Source organism: Natrix helvetica (genome assembly GCF_964273705.1).
Source record: "Natrix helvetica genome assembly, chromosome: 2".
Lineage (NCBI taxonomy): Eukaryota > Metazoa > Chordata > Lepidosauria > Squamata > Natricidae > Natrix > Natrix helvetica.
In genome coordinates, this window is record NC_138552.1 from 9,242,324 (window position 1) to 9,263,388 (window position 21,065).

The window sequence follows — 21,065 nt, forward strand, 5'->3', positions numbered from 1 at the left end:
AAAGTCTTAAAGTTGTCAAAAAACCTCTGGTTTTTTTTTCTAAAGGGTTAGGGGTGCAAGGGTCTTGTAACTTGACAGCTTTAAGACTTGCACACTTTAATGCCAGAGTTCCTGAGCCAACATGACTGGAGGAGGAATTCTGGGAGTTGAAGTCCACAAGTCTTAAAGCTGTCAAGTTTGAACACCCCTGGGTTTTTTTTTTCTAAAGGGTTAGGGGTGCAAGGGTCTTGTAACTTGACAACTTTAAGACTTGCACACTTCAATGCCAGAGTTTCTGAGCCAACATTTTGGTTGCTAAGCAAGAGCGTTGTTAAGTGAGTTTCACCACATTTTACAAGTTGGACACACAGTCACATGACTGCCAAGCCATTCCCACTTGGTCACATGGCCAGCAAGCTACTCCCACAAAGCAGGCCACACCTAAAGAAGAGGTTCTAAAAAATTTTGAAACCCATCACTGCATTAAACCATCTTTCCAAGCAGCGACTATGTTTCCAGTGTCTTTCTCCCCACTTGGGAACTGAACCCAGATGGACCATTCTTCCAACAGGTCTTCATAAAATGTGTCCAAAGTAAGCCTTGGTAAAACCACACTTGGAATACTGCATCCGGTTTTGATCACCATAAATATACAAAAGATGATTGAGACCAGTGGTGGGTTCCAGATCCCGGTGCAACCGGTATGGTGCAACGGGGCCTGGCGTCCCCCACATGCACGATCGCAGCACGATCACACACGTGTGCACGCGTCCTTACCTCCACGCACTCCGTGACGCCTCTGCGATGCTCCAGCTGCTCGGCGGAGCATTGCGCAGGCGGCGTACGCTCTGTGCGCATGCGTGGAAGTGCCGAAGAGCTCAAATACAGGTAAGGTGCTCAGGTGGGCAGGTGGGCCCTCCGGAGCACTGTACTGGAATGATACCTGGTGCTCCCGGCAGGCACCGGTATGTTCAAACCAGGGCATAACTTCCTGCAAGCCACCAGCAAGCACACCAGCTCTACTTTAAAATCTCCAAGGATGGAGCACTCAGAAATTCTGAAGGCAAGCTGTTAATATCACTTTATAATGCCTTAGTAAGGCCACACTTGGAATATGGCATCCAGTTTTGGTCGCCACGATGTAGAAAAGATGTGGAGACTCTAGAAAGAGTGCAGAGAAGAGCAACAAAGATGATTAGGGGACTGGAGGCTAAAACATAGGAAGAACGGTTGCAGGAACTGGGTATGTCTAGTTGAATGGAAAGAAGGACCAGGGGAGACATGATAGCAGTGTTCCAATATTTGAGTGGCTGCCACAAGGAAGAGGGGGAGGTCAACTTATTCTCCAAAGCACCTGAAGGCAGGTCAAGAAACAATGGATGGAAACTAATCAAGGAGAGAAACAACCTAGAACTAAGGAAAAATTTCCTGACATTTAGAACAATTAATCAAGGAACAGCTTGTCTCCAGTTGATGTGAATGCCCCAACACTGCAAGTTTTTAAGAAGAGATTGGACAACCCTTTGTCTGAAATGTATAGGGTTTCCTGCTTGAACAGGGGGTTGGACTAGAAGATCTCCAAGGTCCCTCCCAACTCTGTTATTCTGTCATTCTTGACATTTGTACCTCAAGGGGCAACGCTGTGAATCATGTTTCATGGTTTAGCACACAGGGTAAACTAAACCTCTGGGTACATGAGAAGATTTAAGACGATTAGATGTTTTAAGATGATTAATTACATTCAACTGGAGGCATATTAAGAGGTAAACATGCAAGTCTCTACACACACACTTTTTAAAAACCTAACGATTTAACATGTATTCCTCTCAGAACTATTTTTTAAAAAAATTATTTAGATTTGTTTGCTGTCCATCTTACTTTAAGGCAAACCAATCGAATACCGTAGATTTAATACAAATAAAGAACATGTTCTTCTGAGATCTATTCTTTATTAGATTCGTTTGCTGCCCGTGTTGCTTCAAGACAAACAAATCTAGTATTGTAAAATAAATACATAAATAACACAGATTCCTCTCAGAACTAGATATTGTCCCCATCAAGCCACCTGCGTTATGCCTAAACAGTGAGATGGCTTTTAGCACAAGCGAATTTAATCTTTTCCCTGTAGAAAGTTAGCACCCACCCACCCACTCCTAGAAGAATGAAATATCCTGGGAAATATTGAAAAGGCAGAATATTATATTTCCCTTGATGAGAAATGGAGAAACATGTTTTAAGGCAGGAAGCAGACTCACTCTTAATAGCCCCCACCTTTGTCAATGGGCCATTAAAAAGCCTGGGCCAGTCTATTCTACATAACACAGATCTCCCCCTTCAGTTCCAGGGTGATGGCATTAAGGCATGATAGTATTAGCTCTTTACCCATCTCACCACAGGGCACATGGGAAGAAGCAATGCTCAATCAAATATGGACTCACAGCCTAGAGAGTTGCCCCTGCATGGCCTGACAACCAATCAGAATACAAGATCAAGATCAAAGGCCAGAGAGGGCATAAAACCAGGGACTTTCAGCATCTCTGCCTCTTTCTTCTTCACCCAACATCTGGAAGCATGTCTCTGTTCAGGATATCAATCCATGTGATCCTGTCCACCATTAAACCATCTTTCCAAGCAGCCTCCCTGCTTCCAGTGTCTTTTCCCCAACTTGGAACTGAGCCCAGAAGGACATTTCTTCCAACATCCCCAAATGGGAAATTAACCATGGTTGGCTACACCTTGCTCCCATTCGCTGCCCATCTATATTTCGTGCCTTGGGTGCCCAGTGAATCCTCAAAAGCTTGTTTACTCCTACGACGCTCGCTGTGCCCCTTGATCTTGCAAACACCAATCGTGATCATACAGGTATTCCTCGTTTTACAACCACAATTGAGCCCAACAATATGTGTCGTTAAGTGAGACATTTGTCCCAAAGGTGATTTTTTTTTTCAAGAGGCAACTGGACTCTCTCGGTTTTTTTTCTTTTGAAGAGGTTTCACTTCTCATCCAAGAAGCTTCTTCAGCTCTGACTGAATGGTGGGGAAAGGAAGGATTGATACTACTTGCAGACAGCTGGTCGTTTGTGAGGGGTTAAAGAGGCCATCTATGGCACAATGGAAGAGCCCTTCCTCAACAGAGGGGGAACAGTGGTGGGTTCCTACCAGTTTGGACTGGTTCAGCCGAACCGGTAGTGGTTTGGTGGCTTGGGTCACTGGAACCGGCAGCGACCCAGCCTTCCCATACCCCTGAACCAGTTTCCCAGGTCATGCCATAGGCACTGCCTGTCACTGCGTTTATTTGGTTTGCCAGCTGTGCTTCAACTCTAAGACATAAGGTAGACTGATCTGATTCTTATCTCTAAGCTTCACTGCGCATGTCACACATTCCACATTCTTTCTTTCACACTTTACTTTCTTTTGTTCGTCTGCCAAGGCAGACAGGAACTCTGCCAAAATGTAATCATTTAGCTAGTAAGTTTTGTTTGTGCTTTCTTTACAATAAAATGTTTTTTCTTAGAATATATCTCGGGTTTATTTTGCTTATTTAAGAAGTATACTTCAGGGAAATACCATGATTCATACCTCGTTAATTACAGGGCTCAATTTACCCCTGACACTGCCATCTTGTTTTTCAGTTCTGTGCATGCGCAGAACAATTTTAATTGCACTGTGCAAGCGCGCACACAAGCAAACCAGCAATAATGTCTGCCGGAACCCAGCCCCAAGGGGGAGGGATACAACATCATCTATCTCCAATCTACAACAGTCCTTTGAACAGTTCCAAGAAGTTTCCATGCCCATTTGAACTACTCAGGTGACCCCTGAGGGCACAGACAAACCTCCAAGTGGCCTCAAGTATCCTCTAAAAGGATGCAAATGACCAGCTGTCTGCAAAGAGTATAAACCCTTCCATTCCCCACCATCCAGTCAGAACTGAAGAAGCTTCTTGGATGAGAAGGGAAACGTCTTCAAAAGAAAAACCCAGAAAGTTCACTATTGCCTCCTGGAAAAAAAAGCACATTCGGAACAACAGTGACCTGGATGGCTGAGAATCTCCATAGGCATTAAGTGAGTTAAGAAACATTTGGATGAGAAGGGGATTAGGAAAAGATTAGAACGTGCAGAAATGAATAGGTTTAACACTTGAAATTAAAGAGAAGGAACAATTTGATGATTATAACACATGGGAATTATTTTATCAATGGTTAAGAGAATAAATATGAAAAGTGGAAAAAAATCAGGAGTGAAAGAGAATGTTTTAATAAAGTTAAATAAGTTAAGAAGAGGACCGTTAGTGGTTGCAACCAATTTCGTTGTATTTAAGTGCAATGACAATAAAGATTATACTTATCATGATAGGTATGGTATATATTAATATTAGTATTAAGTCAAGTATATATATAATAAACATGACTGTACATTGTAATTGTTATTGTATAAAATATTGGCACAAAACATTTGTACCCAGGGGACACACTGTTTAATGAAAGATGATGCTTGAATCAAAATAAAATTGGGAAAAAAAGAGAGATTTGTTCAGGGAGTCTTGCCCCGTTTTATGACTTTTCTTGCGAATCTGGCTTCCCCATTGACGTTGCTCGTCAGAAGGTCGCAAAAACGGATCGCAATGATCTTGGGGGCACAGCAAAAGTCATCAAGTCGCCAAGCAGCTGAATTTCGATCACGTGACCACGGGGGGTTGGAATGCCGCAACGGTCGTAACTGCGAAAAAACGGTCCTAAGTTAAGTCACATTTTTTTCAGTGCCGTTATACCTCTGAACGGACACTAAAGGGGCTGTTGTAAGCCCAGAGATGCCTGGACTGCTTGTGGCAGAAGGACGTGTCGCTCCCTCCCTTTGCACACCCGGCGCTGCGCCGTGAAGATAACGGCGCGGCGGGGGTGGGGGGGGGAGCGTGGGAAAACGAACGCACTCTCCGGAGGACCGCGCGTCGCCCCCCTCCCTCCCAGAGCCCGAGCTGCAGACCATAGACTGCAAATCTGCATGCCAGAGGGTCCCCCTCACCCCCCTCCGCCTTTGTTGTGTCCGCTCTAGGAGTCCCCCTCCCCGCACCCGTTTGTAGTCTTGGCCTCTTTTTTTTTAATCCCTCCTTCTCCTCTCTTCGGCTCTCTCTGACCTCCGCGGTCTGAGTCGTCGTCGGCGGCGGTTTCTGAGTCGGCGGCGCGGAGCAATCTAGAACCATCCGCCAAAATGGTGAGCGATCCCCCGGGCGGAAAGGCGCGATACCCCGAGGGGGGAAGGCCGGCGACCCCCTCGCGGCCCCATTTTGTGAGGCGGGCGCCCTCGGGGGTCCGTACCAGCCTTTCTTTCTCGGAGACCCCACCCTGGCCCCGGCCTCTTCCGACAGCCATTTTTCAGGGCAGTTGCTCTCCCCCCCACCCCGTTGCCGCCGCCGCCGCCGCCGTCATTCCTATTGCAGGACCCATGTCAGGATGATGTCAGTGACATCCTCCCTAGAGGACGAGGGGTATGGTGGGGAGAGAAGGGAGAGGAATTGCCAGTGTGGGTCACCCACTTCTTTGGGTGCCTCTTTCCCTTCCAGTCCTGATAAAAGGGTCAGCTGGGTTGCCCACTAGGGTAGGCTGGGGAAGGTAGAGGGAGGGGGGGTGTCTCCTTGCACTGCTTCCCAGCTGGGTTGGAGGGACTACAAAGCCCATCATCCCTTGCGCTGAAGACGAGCCCAACCCAGCTGATAAAAGATCCACTTGGATGTTTTATCTGCTACGACCAGGGAAGGGGGAATTCTTGGGGGTGGAGAAGTTAATTCGGGCATCCGTGGCATAATTTTATGAGGGTTGAAGGGTTTGGTTGCAACAGCCAGCCAGATGTTCAGGGCTGGATTTGGGCCTTTGGGTCCACCTATGGGGGTCCTTCCCAAACCACTCCGGGATAGGCAGGTGTGCTTTAATAATAATGGTATAGTTGCAGGGTGTCAAGTGTTCCAAGGCTGCCTTTTTGCAATTGAGGATTTTGTCAAAGCCAGTGGTGGTTCAAGTAACGCTCCAGATGTTTTGGGATTGCACCTAAGGACACCTATTGATTGCTATGGATACTTACTATCTCTGCTTCCTTTTGCCACAGTTGTTCTCTTACTTCTGTTTGTGGCTCTTTGGATTTTTGCGATTTTCTACCGTTCTTTCTCTTCTGGGCTGCGGTCTCCCGATATTGCGATATTCACTTTCCAGACTATTATCATTGTTGTAATTATTTGCTGAAGCATCTTAGCAGTGAAAGTCCTGTTCCCCTGCCACTATCTCCTCTAACATTATTTTTCAAAATCTCAATGTGAGTTGGACATTATTGTATGATTGTGGCTTTTTTTTCTCCTTGAGTCAAGGGGATTTTCCTTTGATTGCTGACATTGTTTACAGTATTGGTCTGAAAAAGGGCTATTCTGGAACTCAGAAGAAATGAAAGAATGTCCTGTATGTATCCAGAACCCCAAAGCTGATATATTTGCTATATTCCCCCCCCCCAAAAAAAATAATTTATATTATAAATATGGACTTCTTTCTTGATATTCTAAATATCTTTGTAAATGACCTCCTTCCTCTATTACTCATTTACTTAAAAAAATCATCTGTTTATGCTCATCTTAATATATGTTCATTGCAGTGACTATTGTGGGTGCCCTAAAACACTGCACAAGGTTATTTAAGGAATAGCATGAGCTAGAGAACACATTCTGTATTTTCTCTTTTAAATTGCTATCTTTTTGTATGCCAATTCTCTGAGTTGTCCAGTAAAAAATTAGCTGTGTTTTTTTACTATCTTTTATACTGCAGCAGGAACTGCAAGAATGTTTGGGGGGGGGGGATAGTTTCCCTACCCCCATCTGCATAGCTTTAAATAGCTGCAAAATGTACCAAGCATATTTAAAGAAACACAATCAGGATTTTGCATTTTACCCGAAGACAGAATGAAGGTGGATTGCAAGGATAAGAATTCATATTTAGAGTGTTTAAAGTCTTAACTGTGTTACATGCTTTTTCAGTAATCCTTACCTGTAAGGTAGACTCATAACATCATCCTTGTTCTAAGACTGTGGCTCTAATCTGGTTTATTTAGTATAATATTTGCATATTTTAACAGAAAGCAGTAATTTCTTACGTTCATGTGTCCTAATCCTTGCTGGGTTTATTGTGAAATGTCTTGAACTGTCTAAAATAGAGCCAGTTTCCAAATAAATGCCTAGAGTTTTGCCACAGAAATTTGCACAAAATGGCTGAGTTTCAGGTAGCATTTCAATTCGTGTGTATAAACCACATTTTGCCGGGTTTATGTACTTCCCTATGCATTCCCTCCCCCCAATAATCCATGTTATAATTTAAGATAGTGGACATATTCATACAATATATGACAGTGGTTGCATTCTGAAAAAGATTCTGAACCACAAACTTCCCAGCTCCCTTGTAATCCAGCATTAACAGGTGCAAATGCGCAATGTGAATTGAGGCAAAGACTTGTGTTATTAACAGAATTGCAAGGGACCTTGGAGGTCTTCTAGTCCAACCCCCTGCTTAAGCAGCAGACTCTACCATTTCAGACAAATGGCTGTCCAATCTCATCTTAAAAACCTCCAATGATGGAGTACCCACTACTTCTGGAGGCAAGCTGTTCTACTAGTTAAGTCTAGTAACTGTGTGGAAAATTCTCCTTAGTTCTAAGTTGCTTCTCTCCTTGATTAGTTCCCGTCCATTGCTTCTTGTCCTGCCTTCTGCTGCTTTGGAAAATAGGTTGAGCCCCTCTTCTTTGAGGCAGCCCCTAAAATATTGGAAGACTGCTATCATGTCATCCCTAGTCCTGTTCATTAAACTAGACATACGCAGTTCCGGCAACTGTTCTTCATATGTTTTAGCCTTCAACCTCATCATCTTTGTTGCTTTTCTCTGCACTGTTTCTAACTTCTGTTCTATTCTATTCTATTCCATTCCATTCCATGTTTTCTATTCCATTCCATGTTTTCTATTCTATTCTATTCCATTCCATGTTTTTATTCTATTGCATTCCATTCCATGTTTTCTATTCAATTCCATTCCATGTTTTCCATTCCATGTTTTCTATTCTATTCCATTCCATTTCATGTTTTCTATTCCATTCCATGTTTTCTATTCCATTCCATGTTTTCTATTCCATTCCATTTCATTCCATTCCATGTTTTCTATTCTATTCCATTCCATTCCATGTTTTCTATTCTATTCCTAATTCTACTACTTCTAATTCTTTTCTATTTAATTTGTATTCCATTCCATCCCATTCCATATTCCCAAATCAATGTGTCGTAAACTAAGAGTCTTAAGATAGTCTGTGTCAGTTTGAAACAAACTGGGAAACAAACTCTGCACCAAGTGGAAGATCCAACATGTTCCTAACAAACCTATCAGACAACTTTGTTTTCCAAAAAGTAGAGAAGGGAACAAGGGGATCAGCCATATTGGACTTAATTCTCACTAACAGAGAGGAAATGATAGAAGGTGTTGAAGCCATAGGAACCCTGGGGGCAAGTGACCATGCAATATTGGAATTCAACATTATCCAAACACAAGTAGTAGAACAAAGTCAAACTAGAGTCTTGGACTTTAAGAAAGCTAATTTCAATAAACTTAGAGAGAGCTTGGGAAAAATTCCATGGATGAGAATCCTCAAGGGGAAAACAACTCAAGAAGCTTGGGAAATTTTGAAAAATGAGATTACAAAAGCCCAGTCTAGCACAATACCAATGAAGAAGAAAAATAATAGCTCCCAAAAGAAACCAGCATGGCTGCATAAAGAACTATCTGACAAAAAAGGTAAGTATAAAAAGTGGAAGAAGGGGGACATAACTAAGGCAGAATATCAGCAAATAGCCCGAGCCTGTAAAGATGAAGTGAGAAAAGCTAAGGCTCACAATGAAGAAAGGCTTGCCACAAAAGTAAAAATTAACAAAAAAAGCTTCTTCCAACATGTTAAAAACAAGAAAAAAGTTAAGGAAACAATTGGTCCATTGCTAGGAGAAAGTGGCAAGAAGGTGACAAGCAACAGGGAGAAAGCAGAACTATTTAACTCATGTTTTGCATCTGTCTTTACACAAAGGGATAAAACAGTCCAACCTATCAAAAGCAGCACCACAAAAATCAGATTAGGAACACAAATTGAAATAGGGAAGAAAATGGTAAGTGAGCACCTGTCTACCCTTGACGAGTTCAAATCACCAGGACCGGATGGATTACACCTCAGGGTTCTGAAGGAACTAGCAGACGAGATCTCAGAACCACTGAATTATATCTTTCAGAGATCCTGGAACACCGGGGAACTACCAGAGGACTGGAAAAGAGCTGATGTGGTTCCCATCTTCAAAAAAGGGAAAAAATTAGATCCAGGAAACTACAGACCTATCAGCCTAACCTCAATACCAGGAAAGATTCTGGAAAAAATAATCAAGCAACAAATTTGCGAACACCTAGAAGCAAACAAAGTAATAGCCAAAAGCCAACATGGATTTGTCAAAAACAGATCATGCCAGACTAATCTTATTTCATTCTTTGATAATGTGACAAAATTAGTGGACAAGAGGAGTGCCGTCGATATAGTTTACTTGGACTTCAGTAAAGCTTTTGATAAGGTAGACCATAACCTACTAATAGATAAAGTAGAAGAATGTGGATTAGACAGCATCACCACCAGATGGATTCGTAACTGGCTGACCAACCGCACTCAATGTGTAGTCCTCAATGGAACTGCATCTACATGGAGGGAAGTATGCAGTGGAGTACCCCAAGGCTCTGTTTTAGGCCCAGTACTCTTCAACATCTTCATCAATGATTTGGACGAGGGAATAAATGGGGAACTCATCAAATTTGCAGATGACACCAAGCTGGCAGGAATAGCCAACACTCCAGAAGATAGGCTTAAGATACAGAAGGATCTTGACAAACTTGAACATTAGGCACTATCTAATAAAATGAAATTCAATGGTGAAAAGAGTAAGGTTCTACATTTAGGCAACAAAAACGGAATGCACAGGTACAGTATAGGTGGTACCTTGCTCAGTAGTAGTAACTGTGAAAGGGATCTTGGAGTCCTAGTGGACAACCATTTAAATATGAGCCAGCAGTGTGCAGCAGCTGCCAAAAAAGCCAACGCAGTCCTAGGCTGCATCAACAGAGGGGTAGAATCAAGATCACGTGAAGTGTTAATGCCACTTTATAATGCCTTGGTGAGGCCACACTTGGAATACTGCATTCAGTTCTGGTCGCCACGATGTAAAAAAGATGTGGAGACTCTAGAAAGAGTGCAGAGAAGAGCAACAAAGATGATTAGGGGACTGGAGACTAAAACATGTGAAGAACGGTTGCAGGAACTGGGTATGTCTAGCTTAAGAGAAAGAAGGACTAGGGGAGACATGATAGCAGTGTTACAATATCTCAGGGGTTGCCACAAAGAGGGAGTCAAACTATTCTCCAAGGCACCTGAGGGTAGAACAAGAAGCTGTCACGATGTTAAAAAGTTTGCTAGGCCTGAACTGCCTGAATTGACACTCAAGAGTTAAACTAAGAAAGCTTTATTGCGCAGGTCATAAAACAAAATGTTATCTGAAAGTGATTTATTGCGCACGCGTTACACATTCCAAAAATTCTTCTCTTCTTTGTTCGGCAGCCAACTTTGGCTGACGGAGCTTTCATTATCAAAATGTAACCAATTAGTTATTTCTGTTTCATTTACTTTTATTGTTTTATTATTAAAGTTTGTTTATTAATTAGAATATTTTAAAAGACTTATTTTTTTCTCAATATCTCAAAAGATATGCGGAAGGGAATCAGCCACGGTCCATTGATCTCAGATTTCCCAGGGCATTTTTTTCCCCAGACAACTTGGTAGCAGAGGATGGTTCGATGATACAAGCTGAGATGGCTACAATTTATGGCTGTATTTTCCCTTCATGCTATCTAAAGATAACCGACTAAGGCTAATTAGCCATGTCAAAGAAGAAAAAGAAAGATGGGGCGAGCACAGATGAATCAGCTTCCTCTGACGAGGAGGCTTCCTCGGACACAGAGAAGCAAAAACCTTCAAACGTACTCCAGGAGCAACAAAGTGCCGAGCCAAATATGGGGGAAGGAGCTACAGGATGCGACATCCACGAAACGAGGTCAGTGGTTCCTCCTTCTAAAATATCTCCAGGAGATTATGAATTTTTGGGGGCCAAGCCAAAACTTCCCACTCTGCCAGAGCCACTCCATTCCCAGACCCTCGCAGATTATCAAACAATTGATGAATGGCAACTGCCGGCACAAAAAAAATCCTTCCACGCAGAAAGCAGATTTTATGAAATCCCCCCAGATGATGAGCAAGAAATGCAAAGCTATCTTGATCAAATAAAGCTGTTTGAAAAATATGCTAGGGAGGCGAGAGTGTGTTTTGAAGAGATAAGGCGAAGTAGGAGAAGCTCCCCCACTCCCAAAATGTCTGAGGACGCCATCTTGTCTTCAAAACAACAGCCTAAGACACACCCCACAGAGTTCATTGGTCAATTAGAACAAAGAGACATGTACACGTCACCGAGGTCACGTGGTCCCTTTGAGTCAACTGAACTTCCGCATACGTATAGAAAGGAGAGGCAGCCAAAAAGTGAAGCTGCACTGCCATCTGCTGGCGGAGAAAAATTATTACAGCAAAAGATAAAGCAATTGGACCAGATTTTTAGAGATCTGTCTATGAGTTTTACAGAAGCCCAAACTTTGCCCCCACCCCCTGGCGGTGTCGAATCCTCCCTAGATGAAAAAAGGCAAAGCGAAAGGCGAATTCGAGGAAGCCAATTTGATGTTGCCACGCAAAGGCCAATGATGCAACCCCAGCATCCCCTGGTTCAACAACCAGATTTGCAACCAGAGCAACAAATTGTTCCTCAGCAGGTATTCACAGTCACCCCCTTGACTGGTGAGTCCAAATTAAAGGAGTCAGGAGAGAATTATAAAGCCTGGGTCAGTGAAATTGCGCTCTTGCTTTGAAGAGAAGGCACATATTCCATGGTTTTTAATCCTCCCCGTCAACCCTGGACACCTGCGATAAGAGACCTCGAAAACAGCAATCACGACTTTACTCATGTCAATGGAAAATGAGATCCAAGGTATCTTTCCACCTGATGCAACTGCCCAAGAAATATGGGCTATTTTGGAAGATTGCTACAGGCCCGTTTCAATTGAATCCTCATGTTTGCTCATGTCTGAGTTCCATGGTTCGAAGTTGAAACCTGGTGAACGAATTGGTGGACATTTGACCAAACTGAAAAGAATGAGAAGTGAATTGAGACAAAATGGCCATGTAATCGATGATATCCAAATGATTAGCATCATCATTAACTCGTTGAATTATGAATGGAAAGATGCTGTTGCAAAGATTAACTACGTGCCTATTGCTCAACGCACAGTTAACCACGTTTGCAGACTTTTAGTGGAAGACGAAGCTATCAGGTTAGCTACCCCACATCTGCAACGGCCTCCAGCGTCAAAGGCTCCAGCCAGACGTCCCTTCCGAGGAAGAGGCTACGCTCCAAGGATGCCAAAGTGCTACACCTGCAACCGTATGGGACATGAAACCCGGGATTGTCCCCAACGAGTTCCAGCTCCCGTCACGTACCAGCCCAGAGGAACAGATTCCAGAGGCAGAGGTAGAGGCGGAAGACAAGGTCGTCGTGGTCCAAGGCGTGATCCACAAGCTCCACTTGCGACACTGGCCATAACCAACGTTCCACAACCTGATCCAAAGTTCGACAGACGTCTTTTGTGGACTTTAGATAGTGGAGCAGCTGTGCACGTTACCCACAGAAGGGAACTTTTCACAGAGATGGGCGAACCAGAGCCCGAGTATCGAGAACTGTATTCCTTCACCAACCACACTTGCAAGGTCATGGGAAAAGGAACTGTTTACATTGAAGAGCTCGATACACACATCCCTGATGTTTATTACATACCTTCAGCAACCAGTAATTTGCTTAGTCAAAGTCACTTGTCTAGAGAGTTAAAGTTCCAGGTTCACCACCTCGAAAAAGCAAGTTACTTAGTTAAAGATGGTGATATTGTTGCTGAAACCATGCTGATTGGTGGTGTTTATTACTTAAAGCCAAAGCCTAAAGGGCAAGCACAGGCAAGTATGCAAACTCCAAAAAGGCATAACGCAGACCCAGAGAGAGTTGTCCCAGAGAGAGAAAATGTTACTGTGCCAAAGGCTCCTAAAGCCAACAAACAGAGAAAACAAAAACAGATTGCTCAGAGCAAGCCTGAGGATCCTCATGAAACTGTTAATGTTGAGAATTCACTAACTGGTAAACCTTTGCATTCCAGGTGTATTCACAAGTGGCACAGAAGATTGGGACATGCCAGTTTCCGTGTTCTTAGAAAGATGCCGGAGTTCGCAAAAGGTTTGGATCTAAAGGGGTGTAAGGTGTTTTTGGATTGTGCAGTTTGCAAAAAGGCTAAATCCAAGGCGGCTGCAATTCCCAAACACGCTACATGCCTGTCAACACGCATTTTTGATTTGGTACACACTGACATAGTGGGTCCTTTCCCACCAACACTTGGTGGCAGAAAGTATTTTTTAACAATTGTAGATAATCATTCTAGATATGGATTTGTATATCCTATGAGAGAGAAATCTGAGACCTTTCAGATCTTTAAAGACTTTGCAGCGTTTGTTTCTACACAATACCAAGTTCGCATCGCCAGAATCCAGAGTGACCGTGGTGCAGAATTCATGTCTCAGCGTTTCCAGGACTGGATGCGTAAGAATGGAATTCTTCATCAGACATCTGCTCCATATACACCGGCTCATAACGGAGTCGTAGAAAGAAGACAAGGGGTTCTACAAACCATGATGCGTTGTCTTCTAGAAGATGCCAATCTCAGTAACGCATACTGGGGTGAAGCAATCAAATATGCAAATTACATTGTCAACCGTACTTGGAGCAGTGTAATCAATCAAACTCCTTTCTACATGCTGTATGGCTACAAGCCTAATCTCAAGAACCTCCATATTTTTGGTTCATATGCTATGGTGAACACTCCCTTAAGTCAAAGAAGAAAGGGAGGTACAGTAGCAAAGAGACTGAGATTTATGGGTATTGATGATAATTCAAAATGGTACAAATTCATTGATACTAAACATGTGATTGTCATTTCACAATCTGCTAATTTTGAGGAAGACATTGACTGGTCCAGGATTCATTCCAATGATCCTGAAGTTTATTTTCCTAGAGATGGTGTTCCAGATGCCACGCAGCCTGATGACAATTTGCAGGCAGATGTTCCTTCTACCAGTTCTTCACAACCTGATGTTCCGTCTTCGCAAGCCGCGGATGCTGATGCTAGCGACGAACGTGAGGACGAGGATGATGATGAAGAAGAAGAAGACTGGACTGATGTTCCTAGACGCTCCAAGAGGGCCACAAAAGGAATCCCTCCACAACGTTATTCATGGCAACTGACAAAAACACCAGTACCTTTGATTTGCAACGTTACTCTTCCTCCTGAGGCATTCACACAAATCAAACAGCTTCCTGATTCAGAACAAGACAAATGGTATGATGCAATGCAGGATGAAATGGACAGTTTAAAGAAACTTAATGTATTCACACCTGCAAAACCTCCAGCAAATAAGAAAGTCATTGGCACCCGATGGGTCTACAGAATCAAGAAGAAACCAAATGGTGAGTCTTTATACAAAGCCAGACTTGTAGCTCAGGGTTTCGCTCAACGTTATCCTGAGGACTACACAAACACTTACTCACCAACAGTCAGAACTGAAAGTGTAAAAATTGCTTTAACCACTGCAACTATTCTTGGTTTAGAAGTTTTTCAATTTGATGTGGACACAGCTTATCTACATGCAGACCTAGATGAAGAGATCTACGTGAGAAGCCCTCCAGGATTCCGAAAGCAAGAAGGGGATACCTGGTTCCTGAACAAAAGTCTTTATGGTCTGAAACAGTCAGGTTTAATGTGGTATTTATGTCTTACTGACAAACTAAATTCAATGGGCTTTATTAAGTCCGAAACTGATGAATGCGTGTTCACAAAAAGATCTAACAATGCATATGAGATAATTCTTGTTTATGTTGATGATATTGTTTATATTGGTCCAAATAAGAAAATGAGTGAGATTTTTGCCAAAAGTTTGCAGAGATACTTCACACTAAAATCTTTAGGACACATTAGCACTTATTTAGGTGTTCGAATTGAAAAGACACAGAAGGGGTTTAGTCTTTCACAAGAGGAGAAAATTGACCACATTCTACATCATTGCAACATGAAAGATGCTAGCACAACAAAGACACCCATGCAAACAGATTTTCACAACTTAACACATGAACCAAGTCCTGAGTTCGAGGATCAAACACTTTATCGTTCAGTCATTGGTTCACTATTATACATTAGTAGTTGGACCAGACCTGACATCGCACTTAGTGTTAATCTTTTATCACGACACGTAGGTAAGGCAACACAATTTCATTGGTCATGCATTAAGAAGTTGTTGAAATACCTGAAACACACTAAACACATGAAGTTATTGCTAGAACCAACACACACTGATCAACCAAAGTTGATTTGTTTTGTTGATTCCGACTGGGCGAGCGACAAGAAGTCACGCAAAAGCACTTCTGGTTACATGATGTTCCTAAATGGTTGTCCTGTTTACTGGCAAGTGAGAAAACAGAGTTTTGTTTCATGTTCATCTACTGAAGCTGAATATGCTTGTGTTTCAGATGCTTGTAATTCTCTAACGTGGTTTGATGCTTTGATCACAGATATCTGGACACGTCCGATTCGACCAATCACCGTGATGGAAGATAATGTATCTGTTGTTTATATTTCTGAGTCACATTTCACAAGTTCTAGGTCCAGACACATTGACATTCGTTATCAAAACACAAAGCAATTAGTTAAGCAAGGTTTTGTTAAATTGCAATATGTTTCTACACATGATCAGATTGCAGACATGCTTAACAAACCACTTGCCGCAAATCAACACGAATATCTGCGAAAGAAGATGTGCCTTAATTGATGATTTGATGATGTCAGCCCAGACTAGCAAAAGAAGGAGTGTCACGATGTTAAAAAGTTTGCTAGGCCTGAACTGCCTGAATTGACACTCAAGAGTTAAACTAAGAAAGCTTTATTGCGCAGGTCATAAAACAAAATGTTATCTGAAAGTGATTTATTGCGCACGCGTTACACATTCCAAAAATTCTTCTCTTCTTTGTTCGGCAGCCAACTTTGGCTGACGGAGCTTTCATTATCAAAATGTAACCAATTAGTTATTTCTGTTTCATTTACTTTTATTGTTTTATTATTAAAGTTTGTTTATTAATTAGAATATTTTAAAAGACTTATTTTTTTCTCAATATCTCAAAAGATATGCGGAAGGGAATCAGCCACGGTCCATTGATCTCAGATTTCCCAGGGCATTTTTTTTCCCAGACAGAAGCAATGGGTGGAAACTAATCAAGGAGAGAAGCAACTTAGAACTGAGAAGAAATTTCCTGACAGTGAGAACAATTAATCAGTGGAACAGAAGTTGTCTCCAGAAGTTGTGAATGCCCCAACACTGGAAGTCTTTAAGAAGATGTTGGATAGCCATTTGCCTGAAACGGTATAGGGTTTCCTGCCTAGGCAGGGGGTTGGACTAGAAGACCTCCAAGGTCCCTTCCAACTCTACTATTGTATTGTATTGAAAGTGTGGGCTGCATGGCACCAAGAATGCCTGTGCCCCCACTTCCTGCATTCTTTTTAGGGCCCTGCCTTTCTATGAAGAAAGAGCTTTAGGAAGGACCCGCTTTGCTTCAAAAGAGAGTTTTGTGGCAGGGTTCGGCCACTGAGATGCCAGGAGGCGCAAGGAGGAGAAAGAAGAGGGTTAAAAGAAACAGGGTGAAGGAGAAAAGGAAATACCTGCTATGCAATTTTGAAAGGGCAGAGAAGCATTGGAAATAGCAGAGGCTCAGTGACAGTGAGAGGGGTGGGACCAAGAAAGCAGCCGATGCTGCAGCAGGGGAGCCCAGAGGTCTCACAAGTTCACCTGATGCAGCTTCAGTGTGGACCAATTCAGGAAGAGCTCCCCCTAGGAAGTGCACCAGCCATGCTTCAGAGTGGTCATGATGCTGGCAGATCTCACCTGCGCACCCACATCGTTGATAGGAGTGCTTCAGAAAGAGTTGAGCACCACCAGACCACAGGAGAGAGAGAGGGAGGGAGAGAGAGAGAGAAGAGAGAAGAGAAAGAGAGACTCTGGATCTGGCCTGGCTGGAATTATTGGGTAGACGAATACAGAAGGAGCATTAGGACAGATTTAGTTAAAAGTAGAGCTATGTTGGAGCTTAGGTTTTGCTAAAAAGATAAGCAAATATAAAGATGTAACACCGAAAAGACTTGGAATCTTATTAAGTTATTGGCTTACAATTATTATCATTATTTAGCCTATACAAATAGTCCTCGTCTTACAAGGATAGGATAGAATAAAGAAAAAATGGAATGCAATGCAATGGAAAATAGAATTCTTTATTGGCCAAGTGTGATTGGACACACAAGGGATTTGTCTTTGGTGCATAAGCTCTTAGTGTACATCAAGATATAAGTGATAAATCATGATCATAGTCATAAATACATTCATCATGAATCATAAGATACAACCCTTAGTGATAGTCATAGAAAACTATATAAGCAATGAACCTAAATCATATATTGTTTGTTTGTTTGTTTGTTTGGATTTATATGCCGCCCTTCTCCAAAAGGACTCAGGGCGGCGTACAACATTAAAAAACAACATTAAAAAACATACATCCCAAAAGTTTAAAAAAAAATTAAATCCATATCCAAAAACAAACCAAAAAGACAATACATTTAAAATAAGTTAAAATTAACAGGCCTGGCCGGCTTCCTGGAAAAGCCAACTTTTTAGGGCACGTCGGAAGGACCGGAGGTCAGGGATTATGCGAAGCTCCGGGGGCAGCTCATTCCAGAGGGAAGGCGCTCCCACTGCCTGGCCTACGGCACCCTGAGGAGGCCAACTCTGTGGGATCGTACTGGACGGTGGGACGCTACTGGTGGCAGTAGGTGGTCTCGCAGGTACCCTGGGCCTAAGCCATGGAGCACTTTAAAGGTCATAATTAATACCTTGAATCGCACCCTGAAAACAACCGGCAACCAGTGCAGGCCGCCTAAAAGAGGTGTAACATGGGAGCACCTAGGTACCCCCATGACAACCCGCGCGGCCGCATTCTGGACCAGCTGAAGCCTCCGGGTGCTCTTCAATATATGAAACTAAACTAAACAATATAAATCGTAAAGATACAAACTACTAACCAATAGTCATAAGTAGAAAAGGAAATACCATAGGTAATAGGAAGGAAGAGAAGAATAATAGTAATATAATCTTACTAAATAGTTTGACAGTGTTGTGGGAATTAGCTGTTTAGCAGAGTGATGACATGGGTGGGGGGGGGACTGTCCTTGTGTAGTTGTTCTGATGTTCAGTGCCCTATACCGTCATTTTGAGGGTAGAAGTTGAAATAAGTTATGTACAGGATGTGAGGGGTCTGTAGTTATTTTCACAGCCCTCTTTTTGACTCGTGCAGCGTACAGGTCCTCGATGGAAGGCAGGTTGATAGCAACTGTTTTTTTCTGCAGTTCTAATTGTCCATTGAAGTCTGTGTCTGTCTTGTTTGGTTGCAGAGCCAAACCAGACAGTTATAGAGGTGCAGAAGACAGACTCAATAGGACGCAGCCCAGTAGTAGGCTACAGTCCAGAGGTTGGGTGACCCCTGATCTAAGGGCTAAGTTAGTTTAAGTCTGGCTCCTTTACCAGATTGTTTTATCTGGTTGGCGTAAAACATTTGTGTATATTTATTATTATTATTTTTAAAGGATTTTGTTCCCTGGAACTCCTACCTGACTATTAATCAGAATATGAATCGCAATCTGCCTATAACCACCGTGTAATGAAAATCACTCATATTTCTTCACTTCTCTCTTTTATTGTATCTCTTTGAGTGCCGAAAACAGCCATGAAGAGGAGAGATGTCTGTGACAAGACTTTTTTATTAGTTTTAAGCATTATTTTATTGCCCTTTTCAGGGGTTACGGATTTTTGCAGCATGTTCGCAGCAAATTCTCATCAGGTGTAGGGAAACCTGCTTTTGTATAGATCAGGGGTGTCCAAACTTGGGAACTTTAAGACTTGTGGACTTCAACTCCCAGAATTCCCCAGCCAGCATGGCTGGCTGGGGAATTCTGGGAGTTGAAGTCCACAAGTCTTAAAGTTCCCAAGTTTGGACACCCCTGGTATAGATGTTACTGGACTGCAACTCTTATAAATTCAATGGGCAGTGATCGGAGATGATGAGATAACAATATCCAACTCCTGGCGAAGTCGTTCTCAGCTGCTTCCTTAGCCTGGATGAGGAGAAACCAAGAGGAGGAGTAACTTGAACATCTTGTCTGTTTTAATTTCATTGTTTGTATTCTGACTTTCTCACTCTGCTTTTGTTTAAGTGGGCCCTTAAAACACTTTCCCCAGGACTTTGGGTTTATTCTTCTCCAGACTTTTGTGGTTCTTTCAAATGGGTTTGAAGTATTGATATTATACCCAGCCCAGAGTCTTGATAGAGTTGTACACCCGTCTAGATTTAATAAGTAAGCAAATAACAAATAAGTGTCTCTTCTGTATATAGAAGACCAGGCTCACACATTTGGCTAAGGCCGCCAAGCCAAAATAATTGCTTTCCAAGTCAATAAACTGCTGTATTTTTCGAAGTAAAAAACACACCTTTTTTCCTCAAAAAAGAGGGTGAAAATCTGGCTGCATCTTATACCCTGAATACAGCATTTTTGGCATCCCAAAACCCTGCTCCCTTTGCAAAAATGGCTGTGCATAGCCTTTAGGAGGCTTCCAGAGTGCTCCTGGGGCTGGGGAGGGCAAAAATGAGCAAAAAATGGCTGGAGCACTCTATAAGCCTCCTAAAGGCTGTGCATGCCCTTTTTTTGACACAAATGGGCCCGTTCTTGCAAAAAAACGGGCCATTTTTGGGAGGTCTGCAGAGTGTAAAAACTTTCTTTTTTAATTTGCCTCTTCAAAATCTTGGCGTGTCTTATACTCTGAAAAATACGGTAACTGTTCCACTGCCCCAAGGATGCTTTTCCAAAAGGCAACTGGACTTACTTTGTTTTTGCTTGAAGAGGTTTCGCTTCTCCTCCAAGAAGCTTCTTCAGAACTTCTGAAGCTTCTTCAGAATTGAAGAAGCTTCTTGGATGAGAAGTGAAACATCTTCAAGCAAAAACAAAGTTTTGAAAAAGCACCTTTTTTGGCACAACCATGACCTGGATGACTGAGAATCTTCATAGGCAGGTCTCTCCCATTGACAGAAATATCACCGTATCTATTCTTTCTCTCCCTGTTTAGCAGTAAATAATGGTGGGAAAGAAACAGAATGGATCCTCAATAATGGCTTGCATTCATAGATCAAATATATCTCTTAAGAGACTGATGTTTAACAAATACTGACATTAAGAGGGTGGCAGAGATACTTTGGGTTATAGGAGGATTATTCTGCTCAGTTACCCAGAAATAAATCCTAGTGGGATTTTTACACTTTTAATAAATTGTAATGGTGCTGAAAACTAATATTGTAAAATATTTTCACAGTAAGAGGTACAGTACAATAAACTTTTATTATCTAAGCTTATCCTGTAAGCTCTTTACACATACAGCTACTAAAAGCTGCAATAGAAAAATAGCCAAGGACAATTCCTTTTTTTAAAATATATACATAATTTTTATTGAAACTTTTAAACAATGAGATAAAATCTAATGCAAAGAAATTGAATATACGGAAGAAAAAAGAAATCAAAGAAAAATAGAAAAATAATGAAAAAGAAAAAAAGAAAAAAAGTGGCTTTAGATGCAAATTATAAATACAATTATAAATATGCCTCTTTTTCTAAAGTTACAAAATGATTTTCCTTTCTTTTTCTATCTTATATGCCAACCATCTCTCTGGTTTATTTGCAGCTTCAAAATTTCTTTGTCTTACAAGTTCATCTTGAA

At 42.1% G+C, this 21,065-nt stretch overlaps 1 protein-coding gene across 1 annotated transcript in view; it reads left to right on the forward strand.

Moving 5' to 3' along the window:
• Nucleotides 1-4,985: 4,985 nt before the first annotated feature.
• Nucleotides 4,986-21,065, forward strand: part of LOC309386770 (elongation factor 2-like) — a 53,775-nt gene continuing 37,695 nt past the window's right edge. The window contains exon 1 of the mRNA XM_081942524.1: nucleotides 4,986-5,189. Coding sequence (XP_081798650.1) covers nucleotides 5,187-5,189 — 3 coding nt within the window. The 5' untranslated portion in view covers nucleotides 4,986-5,186. The remainder of the gene's footprint in view (nucleotides 5,190-21,065) is intronic.